This window comes from Megalobrama amblycephala, linkage group LG1 (assembly GCF_018812025.1).
Source record: "Megalobrama amblycephala isolate DHTTF-2021 linkage group LG1, ASM1881202v1, whole genome shotgun sequence".
Classification (NCBI taxonomy): Eukaryota; Metazoa; Chordata; class Actinopteri; order Cypriniformes; family Xenocyprididae; genus Megalobrama; species Megalobrama amblycephala.
The window spans coordinates 44,383,149-44,398,143 of NC_063044.1; the positions used below are offsets into that span (position 1 = coordinate 44,383,149).

Consider the following 14,995-nt stretch of genomic DNA (forward strand, 5'->3'; position numbering starts at 1 on the left):
AGAGATATAACCAGTTTAGATGGAAAGGATCTCAAGCTGACTAGCTGAAGACTTTCCTGTAGCTATAAACATTAATAGACACAGACTATACTTCCTCAAAAATAAGTTTCAGCACAGCGCTGCAAAAACCACAATAAAATGACCCTTCACAATAGATAATACAGTGAAATTTGTACTTTACAGTAAAATCTGTTAGAGAGCTACATATGGCAATTTATCTGTTCAATAAAATACCTAACTGACCTGAATAATAAAAATCTGTTTACAACATTTCAAATCCCTCAGTTTTTGCCATCTCCGAAAAGCCAAGCCAGTGTTGATTGTTGTTTTATTACGAGCTCTGTCGCGTTTTCTTTTTGCCAGCAGAATCTCCTCTGTTCAGCTTTTTTTTTTTACACCGGCAATTTCCCAGAGGTTTGAGATTTAGTGTGCTCCATGTCAACTTTTATCACTTATTGTGACAACTACAACTACATTCACTACATGCTGTGAGCAAGTAAGACATACTGCTGCTGTACAATATAACGTACATTAATTACCCGTAGCAGATCTATACAGGTGGAGCTGGGGGTTTCTGAAACACTGCAACTGCTACAGCAAATGCTGACCAAGTATTTGAAGGTTGAGCAGCGAACTCATTCTGATACAGCAGGAACCAATCAGCCTGTGCCATTTAGAGATTCATGACAGAACTTTGGATTTGTCTTAAAGGGATATTTCACACCAAAATTAAAATTCTGTCAACAATTGCGCTTGGGTTTGGTACGATTTGTGGGTAAGTTATGACAATTTTAAAGGGGACCTATAATGCCATTTTCATAAGATGTAATATAAGTCTCTGGTGTCCCCATAATGTGACTGTGAAGTTTCAGCTCAAAATACCCCACAGATCATTTATTATAGCTTGGCAAATTTGCCCCTATTTGGGTGTGAACAAAAATCCAGCGTGCAAATCGAGCGTTGAATTGACCCTCGCTTGTGAAGCAGTCCGGCATAAATTGATGGCATGGCAACAACACTCTACTACGACAACTCTTCCTCTTCTCTACACTACACCATTTTCAACTAAAAACGGAAAACTTTTTATGGTTTTTGGTCGTTTATTTACATGACAATGCCATTTCGGTGGCATGAAAATGCAAACTTTTGAAAACGGGTTTCAAAGTGATGGTTTTTTGAAAATGATACCGTTGTCATCTCCATGTAATATGCAAAAATGTGAATCTGTGAAAACGGTGGCGGTTTTTAGTCGTTTGCGCAGATCCGTGTGAACAGGGATAGTTTTGAAAACATTGTCATCTGTACAAAGAAAAAACTTTTTTTCCATTTTTAGTACATCGTTGTCATGTAAACGTACCCTAAAGCAGCCCAACATGTCACATGTAGTCCTTAAAAAGCTATTTCTTAAACTATCTCCCTTTGCATTGAACTTTGTGCGTCGTAACTTTGCAGATGTTGTTTATGCTCAAACAGTAACATTACACACTAACTAAAGTTAAAAAAGAGAAATCATAATCAACCTCCCCTTTAATTTTGGGTCAACTATCCCTTTAATTCTTGTTTGTTGAGTGTAAAATAAAATGAATAAATAAAGGAATATAAATGCATATTTTGGATTTGTTTTGCTCATTTAAAATATTCCCATTATGTCTATAACATACTAAACACAGCAAACATTAAAGTGATAAATCAAAGTATTTAATTCATTAAACACTCCAATAAAAAAAAAAAAAATCTACAAAGTTTGAATATTTTACATAACATATGGACTAACATTCATTCATTTCAGTCACTTGACTTTTTTCCACTCTAAAAGAGATTAATACATTTCTTTTGTACATAAAGCAAAACATTTCATTAACAATTATTTCTGTCATTGTTAAGATTAACTGTGACAAATATTGAGTGAAATCTGTTCTTTCACTTATTTCGAGGATTATTAACATGTGCTTTAGATTGTTGTATGACAGTCACATTGTTTATGGCAAAATGCACTTTAATGAGGAAGTGAAATAAGACATTGATGAATACTCTGATAAACACAATGTATTCATAGTATACTTCCTGAAACACTAGTACACTTCCTCTCAGCTTGAAATGTTGGTCATCACGATCTAGGAATTAAATTCAAAGAAAGAAAGAAATAATGTTAATTGCAAAATAATCATAATTGCTGCGATATTAGTGCTGAATTACTCACGTAATAACTAATCTCTGTGTAACCATAAGCATTTCCTGAATGTCTGCAAGAACTGTTGAGAGCAACGTCTCTCTCTTCTGTGTGCCATCCAGAAACACTGTATAAAGTGCAAAGACTTTCAGCCACACACAATTCACCACAATAAGAGCAAATTAACTCACTGTGCTCATTGAGCTTTAAAATAACACAGTACCTATGTCATTTACAGCTTCTTCCATCGCTTTTCTGTTTTTCAGGTACATGGGCCAAACATACCCATCAAAGTAGCCTGGTGGATCTGGAGGCACATAGACTCTTGAGCTATAAATTAGAAAGAGATGAAGGTGACAGTCTCAGTCAAAAACACTGATGTTCATCAAACCACTCTTCTAACAGGAGTCTTATTCCTACCTTCTTCTCTCTTTGCATGTCTCATAAGGGATCTGCAGGAAGTACTTCTTGTTGAACAAGCTATTAAGATGCCTGGAAGTACAACACAGATCCATGAAAACACATTAAGCTGTTCATGATGGCAGAATGCATACCCAAGCTGAACTGAACTGGCCCACTGACAGGTGATGTGACATTGATTATATTGTTACAATGGCACCTGGCAAGAGGTGGGATATATCCGATCGTCAAGCTGCAGGTTGACTGCTTAACCCTCAGGGGTCTGAGGCTGATTTGGGGCCTGGAGAAGTTTTGACATGCCCTGACATTTGTGCTTTTTCAGTTGTTCATAAACATAAATGACAAAAGTGTCATTACACTGTATTCAGCACAAAATAGGCTACCATAATATGTGAGGAACATGTATGTACATGTTTGTATTTTTGAAGGAATAACATTTATGCGTGGTTATTGAAAAAACAAAAAACTTAAGTCACTGAAATAAGGCCAAACAAATAATATTAAATCTGTGTTCACAAGACTTCTGGGAGTTTTTGCTTCAAAATTATGTAAAAATTATCCTTCCTACTCCTTCATATAAAACAATAGAGAGATTGAAATTTTCTAAAACAAATTTGGTCAAGAAACACAGTATGCGTGGAGGCGTGAATAATCATGAATAATGGGTGATTCTCAGCTGAGAAGACAAAAGAATCGCATAAAGAGCTCTAATGAGCTGCATAAATAATGAGCTCTTTCAGTCAGGTAGGCTGTGAAAAACCCCTCTGTGATCATGTCTCAAAGCTCATGATGGTGTAAATCAAACATACAGAAAAAACAGCAATACTGTGAAATATTATTACAATTTAAAATAATGGTATTCTATTATATTCTTTAAAATATAATGTATTTCTGTGATGCAAAGTGTCTGAACAATTATGTTACCTCTATGGCATTTCATATAGGCTTTTATCTTAAAAGCATGCACATTTGGAGAAATATTGATGGATTCTCATATGTTTATGTCAATTTTCTATACAGAGGAGTTATATTTATTCAGGATTTATTGTCATTACTATGAGTGCTGGATACTGTGTTTTCAATTCATACTTGCAGCCGGAGGGCGCTCTGTGCACCTTTAGTCCACAAATGCCTGAGCACTAAAGAAGAATAGGCAATCCAGGAACTAACCGAACTAACAGAGGCCATAGATCGCTAACTATGGCTATTCAAAACACTTTTCAAGACAATAAATACACGATTGAGACGATGCATGCATGTATTGACTGAATTTGCGTCTGAATAGCGCTGGCTCCGTGGGCATGGCCGCATTAGCGGGTAATGAGCTGAATCTCGGACTTCTGACATGGCTCTCTTTTCATACAGATTACATAAACACAGAAGGTTTGTTTTCGATTTGACTTACACGATTTAAAACCTGACATTTCAACGTTTTTTTAGACATAAGTCTATTTTTTTTGTGATTAGTATTCACTAAGTTACAGTTCATTTTCTGAGAACTATCAGATTGGAGTTCGTTCAGAGGGAGACGAGAGATCACGCATCATGTTAGTTTTCTTTATTTTGCAAAAAGCACAACATTTTGTTTTTACTCTGAGTGTACACAAATAAAAGAAGATATTCAACAGATTAAAATGGTGTATAACTCTTAATTGTATGTGCAACATTGACAGAGTATTTTGAGTCTCTTTCACATTGGTAAGAAAAAAACCGCGGTGGTATCGCCGGCAATACCTCAGACCTCAGAGTGTTAACCTCATTCATGTACAGCAACACATGACACAAGGCTTTTATATATTTATTATTATTTATTTACTTATTTACGTTTATATGCGAATGTTGTACACCTCTCCATGTTAACAAACTTTCAAGACTATCAAGTTTATAAATGACCAACTTATAAAAACAAACTTATAGCTGTCTTTGTAAAGAAATGCTAACTTTATATGTAGCTTTGAGCCGCTGCTGTGACACTGTACAAATGCTTCCAGTGTGAATACTCATGCATCTCTGCAGCTGCAGCGACAATGTAGTTACGCTCACGCGCCACTTAAAGGGCTAGTTCACCCAAAAATGAAAATTTGATGTTTATCTGCTTACCCCCAGGGCACCCAAGATGTAGGTGACTTTGTTTCTTCAGTAGAACACAAATGATGATTTTTAACTCCAACCGTTGCAGTCTGTCAGTTGTATAATGCGTATAAATGGGAAAACAATCTATAAGAGTCAAAAAAACATGCACAGACAAATCCAAATTAAACCCTGCAGTTCGTGACGACACATTGATGTCCTAAGACACGAAACTATCAGTTTGTGCAAGAAACCAAACAGTATTTATATCATTTTTTTACCTCTAATACACCACTATGTCCAACTGCCTTGCGCACGGCATCCTGTGTGTGAGGTGTGTATGCACTCTGGCATAGTTTTAGGATTAGTCCACTTTCAAATAAAAATTTCCTGATAATTTACTCACCCCCATGTCATCCAAGATGTTCATGTATTTCTTTCTTTGGTCGAAAAGAAATTAAGGTTTTTGATGAAAACATTCCAGGATTATTCCCCTTATAGTGGACTTCAATGGTCTCTTCAAACGGTTGAAGGTCAAAATTACAGTTTCATTGCCGCTTTAAACGATACCAGATGAGGAATAAGGGTCTTATCTAGCGAAACGATCAGTCATTTTCAGTCATCGCCTTGCACGTTCTTCTGCTTTCCGTATTCTTCAAAAAGCTTACGCTGTAAGCCTTCCCTATTCAACTTACGGAACAAACGTGGTGCCAGTTCCGTTTTTTCCGTAAATAGAATAGGGAAGGGTAGGACATACAGTGTAAGCTTTTTTTTTTTTGACTCGAGATACAACAAAATGCAAAACTGCAAAGTCGGATTTGTCATTGTGACAGCAAGTGAACTTTTAAAGCTGGAATAATGAGTGGATTAGGCATTTCAATCAGCAAGAGAGTAATAACATGGATGGAACTTTCTTGGCAAGGATTGTGCATCACAGTCAGGTACAAGGGAGAAGGCTACTATAGATGAAACAAAACGTTTTATTTTCGCAACTTGTTTATTGACTTATTAATAGCAATTTGCTGTGGAATAGACCTATGCGCCGGCTGGGTCCAGTCGGGTCTGTGTCTTCCCGGCCTGGTTTGGGTCCAGCTTTCAAATAATAGACGGGTCCGCATTGGTTCCGGGTAGAACATTTATGGCATTTCTCGGTTCTGCACAGGTCCAGGTCCAACTTTCGAAATAATAGTCGAGCCCGGGTCGGTTCCATGTAGCACATTTACGGGTCTCTTAGGGTTCGGATATGAATTTTTGGACCCGTGAAGACCTCTACCTCACGCACAGGATGCCGTGCACAAGGCAGTTGGACACAGTGGTGTATTAGAGGTAGAAAATGATATAAATACTGTTCAGTTTCTTGCACAAAATGATCGTTTCTTGTCTTAGGACATCAATGTGTCGTCACGAGCCGCAGGGTTTAATTTGGATTTGTCTGTCGTGTTTTTTGACTCTTATAGATTTTGTTACCATTGACACGCATAACACGACTGACAGACCGCAAAGGTTGGAGTTAAAAATCATCATTTGTGTTCAACTGAAGAAACAAAGTCACCTACATCTTGGATGCCCTGGGGGTAAGCAGATAAACATCAAATTATTTTTTAATTTTTGGGTGAACTATTCATTTATGCTTGCAGTGTGAAATGGGGGTTACACTCAGTGCGTTCCAAATGGGATATATCGCCCTCCGCTTGGAGTTATATTTTACCTATAAATGTATGTATAGTATTTTTCTATACTACTGTAATATCTATACGAGTTACAGTAATATTTATACGAGTCTGGTACAATATTATGGTCAAAATGACATTGTACTTCAACAAAAATACTTTACAGCTACCTTTATCAGTTAATTGAAATGTTTCAAATACATAGACACAATATACATTATATTTAACGTAAAAGGCCTTGGTGCGATAAACCAAAAATAAATAAATAAATAAACTAACGTTAAAATGTGCAACTTGTGTTTTTTTGGGGGGGTGGGGGTGGGGGTCAACCTGCGTGTATAAAATGTGCGACGAAGGCGCCTCCTTGATTGTCTCGTTAAGATGACGCAGAAGTGCGTTCCAAAAAAAGAGAGTTTTTTGACCCCTACACCCTTCATCCCTTCGAAGCTCTCACTCCAGAGGGTAAACCCTTTGAAGGGATTAGGGCATAGGGATGAGCCCTTCCGAATGGAACGCAGAGCTGATAGAGAATGTGAAGCTACATAACACCGAGTTGCATGCTGGGACAGCACCTCCATCTTAAAGGATTAGTCCACTTTTAAATACACTTTTCCTGATAAATTTACTCACCCCATGTCATCCAAGATGTTCATGTCTTTCTTTCGTCAGTCGAAAAGAAATGAAGGTTTTTGAGGAAAACATTCCAGGATTATTCTCCTTACAGTGGATTTCAATGGCTACCAACAGGTTGAAGGTCAAAATTACAGTTTCAGTGCAGCTTCAAGGGCTTTAAACGATACCAGATGAGTAATAAGGGTCTTATCTAGTGAATCGATCGGTCAAAAAAATACAACCGTTTATGCTTTATAAACAAAATATCGCCTTGAATGTACTTTCCGCTTCCGCATTCTTCATAACGCTTACGCTGAATGTCCTACGCCTTCCCTATAGAGGGTATGCGTCAACGTCACTTTCCCGCCGAAAGCGCGCACCCTCAGCTGGACTGAGAGGCAAAAGAACCTGCTGCGTGACTGGATTTAATAGAGGAAACTGCGAAAACACGAGTAAAACAAACGATTACACTAGAAAGTGTTCCTTACAACTTGTCAAATAAACCTAATCCATGGATATTGACATGCAGCCAGGAGTCATGTTTCCTGACATTTATATGTGCCTGATTTCGACGCCGGGGAAATACACAAATCAAATCTGCCTGTGAAAATTTTATATAACTACAATATCGGTAGGTTTAAACCCGCGTAATCACTTATATCATTGTTATATCATCATATTGTCCAGCCCTAAAACATATATCGTTTTATAGTATAGTTTTTGTCAGTGTTGTTTATTTTAAAACACACAATTATGCAGAATATAAGATGGAAAATATTTAATTGATAATTTGTCAACATAATATATAACAATACGGTATGATTTTACCTCAAAATCCAACAATTTGACACAAAATGATAACTGCAGATCCACGTTTCTCTGCTGGAGTCCAGCTGTTTCTGTGAATTGCAGTGATCCATTTGCTTCTTTTTTCTGTAGCTTTCGGCAGTCCTTAAATATATACCTCAGGTTTTGTGTCAAAGCTATTTGTACAGTCAATCACAAAGCTCTTTCCCGTTTTGGATGTGTTTTGTGTGTTTTTCGCGGCATTCACGCTGAAAACCAACATTGCCGCTCAGTCTTTGTGCCACTCAGTGGGCGTGACCGCAGTCATAACGGTCGACAGTGACGTCACGTGCATACCCTCTATTCAAGTTACGGAAAAAAACGAAACTGGCGTCGCGTTCGTTCCGTAAGTAGAATAGGGAAGGCGTAGAACATTCAGTGTAAGCGTTATGAAGAATGCGGAAGCGGAAAGTACGTTCAATGCGATATTTTGTTTATAAAGCATAAACGGTTGTATTTTTTCCGAAAATGACCGATCGATTCACTAGATAAGACCCTTATATCTGGTATCGTTTAAAGCCCTTGAAGCTGCACTGAAACTGTAATTTTGACCTTCAATCTGTTGGTAGCCATTGAAATCCACTGTAAGGAGAAAAATCCTGGAATGTTTTCATCAAAAAGCTTCATTTCTTTTCGACTGACGAAAGAAAGACATGAACATCGTGGATGACGGGGGGTGAGTAAATTTATCAGGAAAAGTGTATTTAAAAGTGGACTAATCCTTTAAGAGGATTGCCCTATAATACTCATACTGAAATTAATACAGATACCTGCACCTTTTGTCTTGTTTTTGCCTTTAAATTAAATATTTGCATTCTTCATGGTATCGTTTGCAGGGAAGAGAAGTAATTTTATTGCATTGCATGATAATTTGATGTTTTCGCTGTAGTTTTGCAGAATTCTGTTCACAAAGTATCTTGTTACCATGAAAACAGTGTCACTAGCTCGGCACTCGCTGCGGTCACATGGTAGAAATGTCCAAATAAAAATGTGTTCAACAAGCTAAAATAAGTCGATCCATTTCTTTGTTGGAAACATTTAAATGTAACTGAAGTTTTATTGTTGTCATTGTAAATATTCACATTCCCATGGCCAGAGAGTGTGTGGTTTACATTCAGCAGACAGACAGCCACACACTATTTTTATATTAACACACGAAAACCAAAATCAAATCCATAAAAACTTGTGAAGGGTTTTTGCGGTTGCTGCATGCAAGTTCTGCTAATTCAAAAGCCAACAAACTGTGACAGTCATACTCGCAAAGGTAATGTTAAACCAAACAAAATACAAACTATCAAAAGATTTATGAGTGATTTAAAGCACAGAAGAACAGATAAAGGTCAAATAAAGGCTCATTAAGGAAAGTTTCTGTCAAACAAATTAATTGTATTAAAAGGGCAGCTGAGCAACTAACAGGTATTTGAAGCTGCTAGAGTCTCAAGAACCTTTCCATGCAGGCTGGCATTTGTGCATAAAGCTGCATTTCAGCCACCCCTAAACAAAGCTCACAAAGAGAAAGCTTAACAGGGCAGTCGCCTCCAAATTCTCCAAATCTCAGTCCGATCTATGGGATATGTTGGACCAACAAATCTGATCCATGGAGGCACCACCTCAAAACTTGCAGGGCTTAAAGGATCTGCTGCTGATATCTTGGTGGCAGATACCACAGCACACCTTCAGAGGTCTTGTGGAGTCTATGCCTCGACACATCAGAGCTGTTTTAGTGCCATGAGGACGACAAACACAATATTTGGCAGGTGGTTTTAATGCTGTGGTTGATCAGTGTAATTGTATGTAATTATATCAGTTGACTGTGTAAAGTACAGTATAAAGTGTAATTAAATGTACATATTTCTTATAAATAAATTTAATTTAAAATGCATGCCAAGCAATTATGGTTCAACTTCTATTTGTCATATTTGATGTGCTTTATGCCTGTAGTAGATCAGGGTTTATGTGTGAATACAAGCCTAAAATAAATCTCATCATATAAAGTGACCTTTTTTTTCATAGAAGACTTACTCCTCAAGTGTCAAAGTTTAGGTTTTATAGACTTTCAGTGGAGGGACAGAAATCTCTCAGGTTTGATTAAAAATATCTTCAATTGTGTTTTGAAGATAAAAGTGGAACTACATGGCTAAGTAATTGATGACAGAATTGTAATTTTTGGGTGAACTATCATGCCACTTGTTTGTACTTAAACTCTAGTAATAAATAAAATCTCTTGATCTCTTCAAATCTCTTGAGTGAATTTCTTCCTCTGAGATTGATAGACTTCTGTCTGATCTTGCTTTCCAGACTGTAAAAAAAAAAAAACTTCATCCATTATGACTTTGCCTTTACATAAAAGATAGTCTGTTGGACTAAAATCTAAATAAAATCTTAAAATAATTTTTAATCTTAAAAAAAAAAAAAAAACATTACCTATGATTAAAAATGAGGAATCCCTCCACTATAAGAACAAACACATTGGGTGGCTCTGATGCTGTGGATTTCACTGCAAAACCACGAGATGTCATGAAGTGCTCAGGATCCTCCTGCCACGAGCCAATGTCTCCCATCATCCTGTCCATGTGCAGGGCATCTAAACCTGCAGAGGAGTTTTGTTTAAATATATATGGCATATGATGTGTGTATATATATATATATATATATATATATATATATATATATATATATACACACACACAGTGGGTACGCAAAGTATTCAGACCCCCTTAAATTTTTCACTCTTTGTTATATTGCAGCCATTTGCTAAAATCTTTTAAGTTCATTTTTTTCCTCATTAATGTCCACACAGCACCCTATATTGACAGAAAAACACAGAATTGTTAAAATTTTTGCAGATTTATTAAAAAAGAAAAACTGAAATATCACATGGTCCTAAGTATTCAGACCCTTTGCTCAGTATTTAGTAGAAGCACCCTTTTGATCTAATACAGCCTTGAGTCTTTTTGGGAAAGATGCAGTTTTTCACACCTGGATTTGGGGATCCTCGGCCATTCCTCCTTGCAGATCCTCTCCAGTTCTGTCAGGTTGGATGGTAAACGTTGGTGGACAGCCATTTTTAGGTCTCTCCAGAGATGATCAATTGGGTTTAAGTCAGGGCTCTGGCTGGGTCATTCAAGAACAGTCACTGAGTTGTTGTGAAGCCACTCCTTCGTTATTTTAGCTGTGTGCTTAGGGTCATTGTCTTGTTGGAAGGTAAACCTTCGGCCCAGCCTGAGGTCCTGAGCACTCTGGAGAAGGTTTTCGTCCAGGATATCCCTGTACTTGGCCGTATTCATCTTTCCCTCGATTGCAACCAGTCGTCCTGTCCCTGCAGCTGAAAAACACCCCCACAGCATGATGCTGCCACCACCATGCTTCACTGTTGGGACTGTATTGGACAGGTGATGAGCAGTGCCTGGTTTTCTCCACACATACCGCTTAGAATTAAGGCCAAAAAGTTCTATCTTGATCTCATCAGACCAGAGAATCTTATTTCTCACCATCTTGGCAAACTCCATGCGGGCTTTCATGTGTCTTGCACTGAGGAGAGGCTTCCGTCAGGCCACTCTGCTATAAAGCCCCGACTGGTGGAGGGCTGCAGTGATGGTTGACTTTCTACAACTTTCTCCCATCTCCCGACTGCATCTCTGGAGCTCAGCCACAGTGATCTTTGGGTTCTTCTTTACCTCTCTCACCAAGGCTCTTCTCCCCCGATAGCTCAGTTTGACCAGACGGCCAGCTCTAGGAAGGGTTCTGGTTGTCCCAAACATCTTCCATTTAAGGATTACGGAGACCACTGTGCTCTTAGGAACCTTAAGTGCAGCAGAAATTTTTTTGTAACCTTGGCCAGATCTGTGCCTTGCCACAATTCTGTCTCTGAGCTCTTCAGGCAGTTCCTTTGACCTCATGATTCTCATTTGCTCTGACATGCACTGTGAGCTGTAAGGTTTTATATAGACAGGTGTGTGGCTTTCCTAATCAAGTTCGATCAGTATAATCAAACACAGCTGGACTCAAATGAAGGTGTAGAACCATCTCAAAGATGATCAGAAGAAATGGACAGCACCTGAGTTAAATATTATGAGTGTCACAGCAAAGGGTCTGAATACTTAGGACCATGTGATATTTCAGTTTTTCTTTTTTAATAAATCTGCAGAATAAGAATGGACAATGAAACTGAAACACTGGCCAATATAGTGTAGGTTTCATGCCTACACACTGTGTTCCAAATTATTATGCAAGTGACATTTCAGTAGGATTTTAGTTTTTCAAAGAAAGTGTTTGTTTGTTTGTTTGATTGATTGATTTCTCATGTCTTTTTAGATAACTGTCAATCTCAGACAGGTTTGTTAAATAGTCTTCCAGGTCTTCTTAGGGAAATGGAAAACCTACTTAAAGAGGTTGTTCCGCATTATTAAGCAAGTCACAGTTCTCAAGCAATATGGGGAGGAAGAAAGATCTTTCTAAAGATGAAAAGCAAGAAATGGAGCAATGTCTTGCAAAAGGCATGAAATTAATATTTTGCAAAAAAGAAGAAAAAAAAGAAAAATGGAGATTGTGATTTAGAGCACAGAAGAACACACTTAGATAAGGCTTATTAAGAAAAAAAATTCTGTCAAATAAATTAATTTTATTTAAAGGGTGATGGAGTATTTTATATGTCCTACAGAAAACAATTGTAGAATTAGTTTGCTTACTATAAAAGCTAGAAGTGTTTTGAGACCTCTTGACCTATGTAACTGTAAGGGTCAGACAAGTTAACTTGGCCACTGAGTATATTTTGTTGGTAATTTTCCACCAGACAACAGGTAGCTGTGAAATGAATAAGACCATTATTAAGGGTGTCACATGAAGGCTTCTTGCCACTGGGGAGTATTGACTGTTTTGATACTATGTTTCATTTGTCCAATGGGAAAAGGGTTGACTATCAATTGGCAGAAGGCCCATGAGAGATTAAGTTAAAAGATGTACAGTAGTTGGCAGTCGGCCACCCTTAGAAAATTGTCTCTTACATAAGCAACACCTGCAATTATATTAGTGAAATGACTATGGTAGAAAGGTCGGGGAGTACATGGGAGAGAGGTGTGGGAGGAGAGCCCCTCTAAGTGAGAATATGGGAAAATGTAAGGGTGGATTTTACCAGCCAATGACACTACTTTGGTGTGTTTTAAGAGATAAGAAAAATGTATAAAAAATGTGCCCCAGCTAAGAGAAATTCAGACGTGGAGCTGGCATCTCATTTTGTTGCTTGACAATAAAGTTAATTACTTCTGAGACCTGGAACTTCGACTCTGAGTTTTTCATCAAGACCAGAACTGAAGGGACACAGAGACATCGAATTTGCCACGACAAGGGCAGCCATAAAAAAGCCACTGTTGATCAACAAACATTTGTGCATAAAGCTGCATTTCAGCCACCCCTATCCAAAGCTCACAAAGAGAAACAATTACAGTGGGTATAGAAATACATGAAGACTTTTGATTTTTAAATGGTTTTATTTGAATGTTTATTGTACTGAAATCCTATTGTTATGTCACTTGCATAATAATCTGGAATGCAGTGTATATGCGCGGCCTGGTGGCCAATCTTCACAGATTTACATTCCATCAGTAAGAGCAGAGTGCAAAGGTTGAATTAGCAGAGCAATAACAACTATTGCAATACATACAACATAATGGGAGACATGTCAGTGTTCAAAAGAGGACAAATTGTTGGTGCACATCTCACTGGCTCATCTGTGACCAAAACAGCAAGTCTTTGTGGTGTATCGAGAGCTATGGTATACAGGGTAATGTCGGCATACACCACGTAGGACGAACCACATTCAACAGGTATAACTGTTGATGCATGAAGAAGCTGTCTGAAAGGCATGTCCAGGTACTAACCCGGATTGTCTCCAAAAAAACACAACCACAGCAGCCCAACTCACTACAGAATTAAATGTGCACCTCGACTCTCCTGTTTCCACCAAAACTGTTCATCGGGAGTCAATATTCATGGTCGGGCTGCTATAGCCAAACCTTTGGTCACTTGTGCCAATGGCAAATGTTCATTGGTGCCAACAGTGCAAATCTTGGGCTGTGGAGAATGTGAAACATTTATTGTTTACTGATGAGTCCAGCTTCACTGACTTTCTCACATCTGTGGGAGTTACGGTGGGAAGCCCCAAAGAGGCTCTTGCGTTCCCAGAATGAAGCACTGGTTGAAACAGTGATGGTTTGGGCTGCAATATCATGGCATTCCTTAATGTGCTTGATGGGCATGTCACTGCCAAAGGCTACCGAACCATTCTGGAGGACCATGTGCACCTAATGGTTCAAACATTGTACCCTGAAGGGGGTGCCGTGTATCAGCATGATAATACACCAATACACACAGCAAAACTTGTGACAGAATGGTTTTGAGTGAACATGAAAGTGAAGTTAAACATCTCCCATAGCCTGCAGTGTCATCATATCTAAATATTTTTGGGTATTTTGAAGGAGCAAGTCAGAAAAAGTTTTGCTCCACCACTATACAAATAAATTATTGTGGTCTAAAACCGGGTTTTTACATTTCATTGTCCAACCCCTGTGTGTATATATACTATATAATCATACACTGTATCACAAAATAAGACAATTGGCACGTACAAAAGCAAAGCTGAGAAGTAAATAAGAGAACTGTTCTTACTGTCATACTGCTTAAAGCCATTGATATCAGTAGGGACCACTGAGTCATCCTGAGAAAAAGACACAAATTAATTCAGATTCGTCAGCTACATGCTTTGGTCTAAGTGACCTACTTAGATAAAGAATGACAAATTAATTAAGATATAAAGTGGGTGTGGTACCTTGAAAAAGCTGTCTTGAGAAATAACACAGCTATTACACAGAAGCTCCTGAAGGCTTTTACTCAGAGTGGTCTTTCCTCCATTTGTCGTCCTGTCACATCAGTTTATAATTCATATATGATAGGACTGGACATGGGAAAACACAACCTTATAGCGTTTATTTTACTCACCCACCAATTCCTATTATTACTTTTCTCATTTTATCGATTTTCTCATACGTTTTACATTTCAACTTTTGTTAAGAAGTCAGCTGCATGCATTTAGGAAAAATTGAGTGTTTTTGCAAGCGGTTGGTTGATCTTTAGATACTAAGCACAGTTCATCTCCACTAACTGATAAGAAACTCGTGTATGTGGCTTGTAGTGATGTGTCGTTCTTGAACGA

The 14,995-nt window shown here is 38.0% G+C and overlaps 1 protein-coding gene across 1 annotated transcript; it reads right to left on the reverse strand.

Annotated features, from left to right (window-relative positions):
• Positions 1-1,978: 1,978 nt before the first annotated feature.
• LOC125271058 (nicotinamide riboside kinase 1-like) lies at positions 1,979-14,995 on the reverse strand. The gene is made up of 8 exons (XM_048194998.1): positions 14,782-14,995; positions 14,612-14,702; positions 14,452-14,500; positions 10,213-10,378; positions 2,591-2,662; positions 2,394-2,500; positions 2,201-2,297; positions 1,979-2,114 (listed from the first exon to the last, which is right to left on the reverse strand). The coding sequence occupies exons 1-8, from the start codon at positions 14,808-14,810 to the stop codon at positions 2,108-2,110; spliced, it is 618 nt and encodes a 205-aa protein (XP_048050955.1). The 5' UTR covers positions 14,811-14,995; the 3' UTR covers positions 1,979-2,107.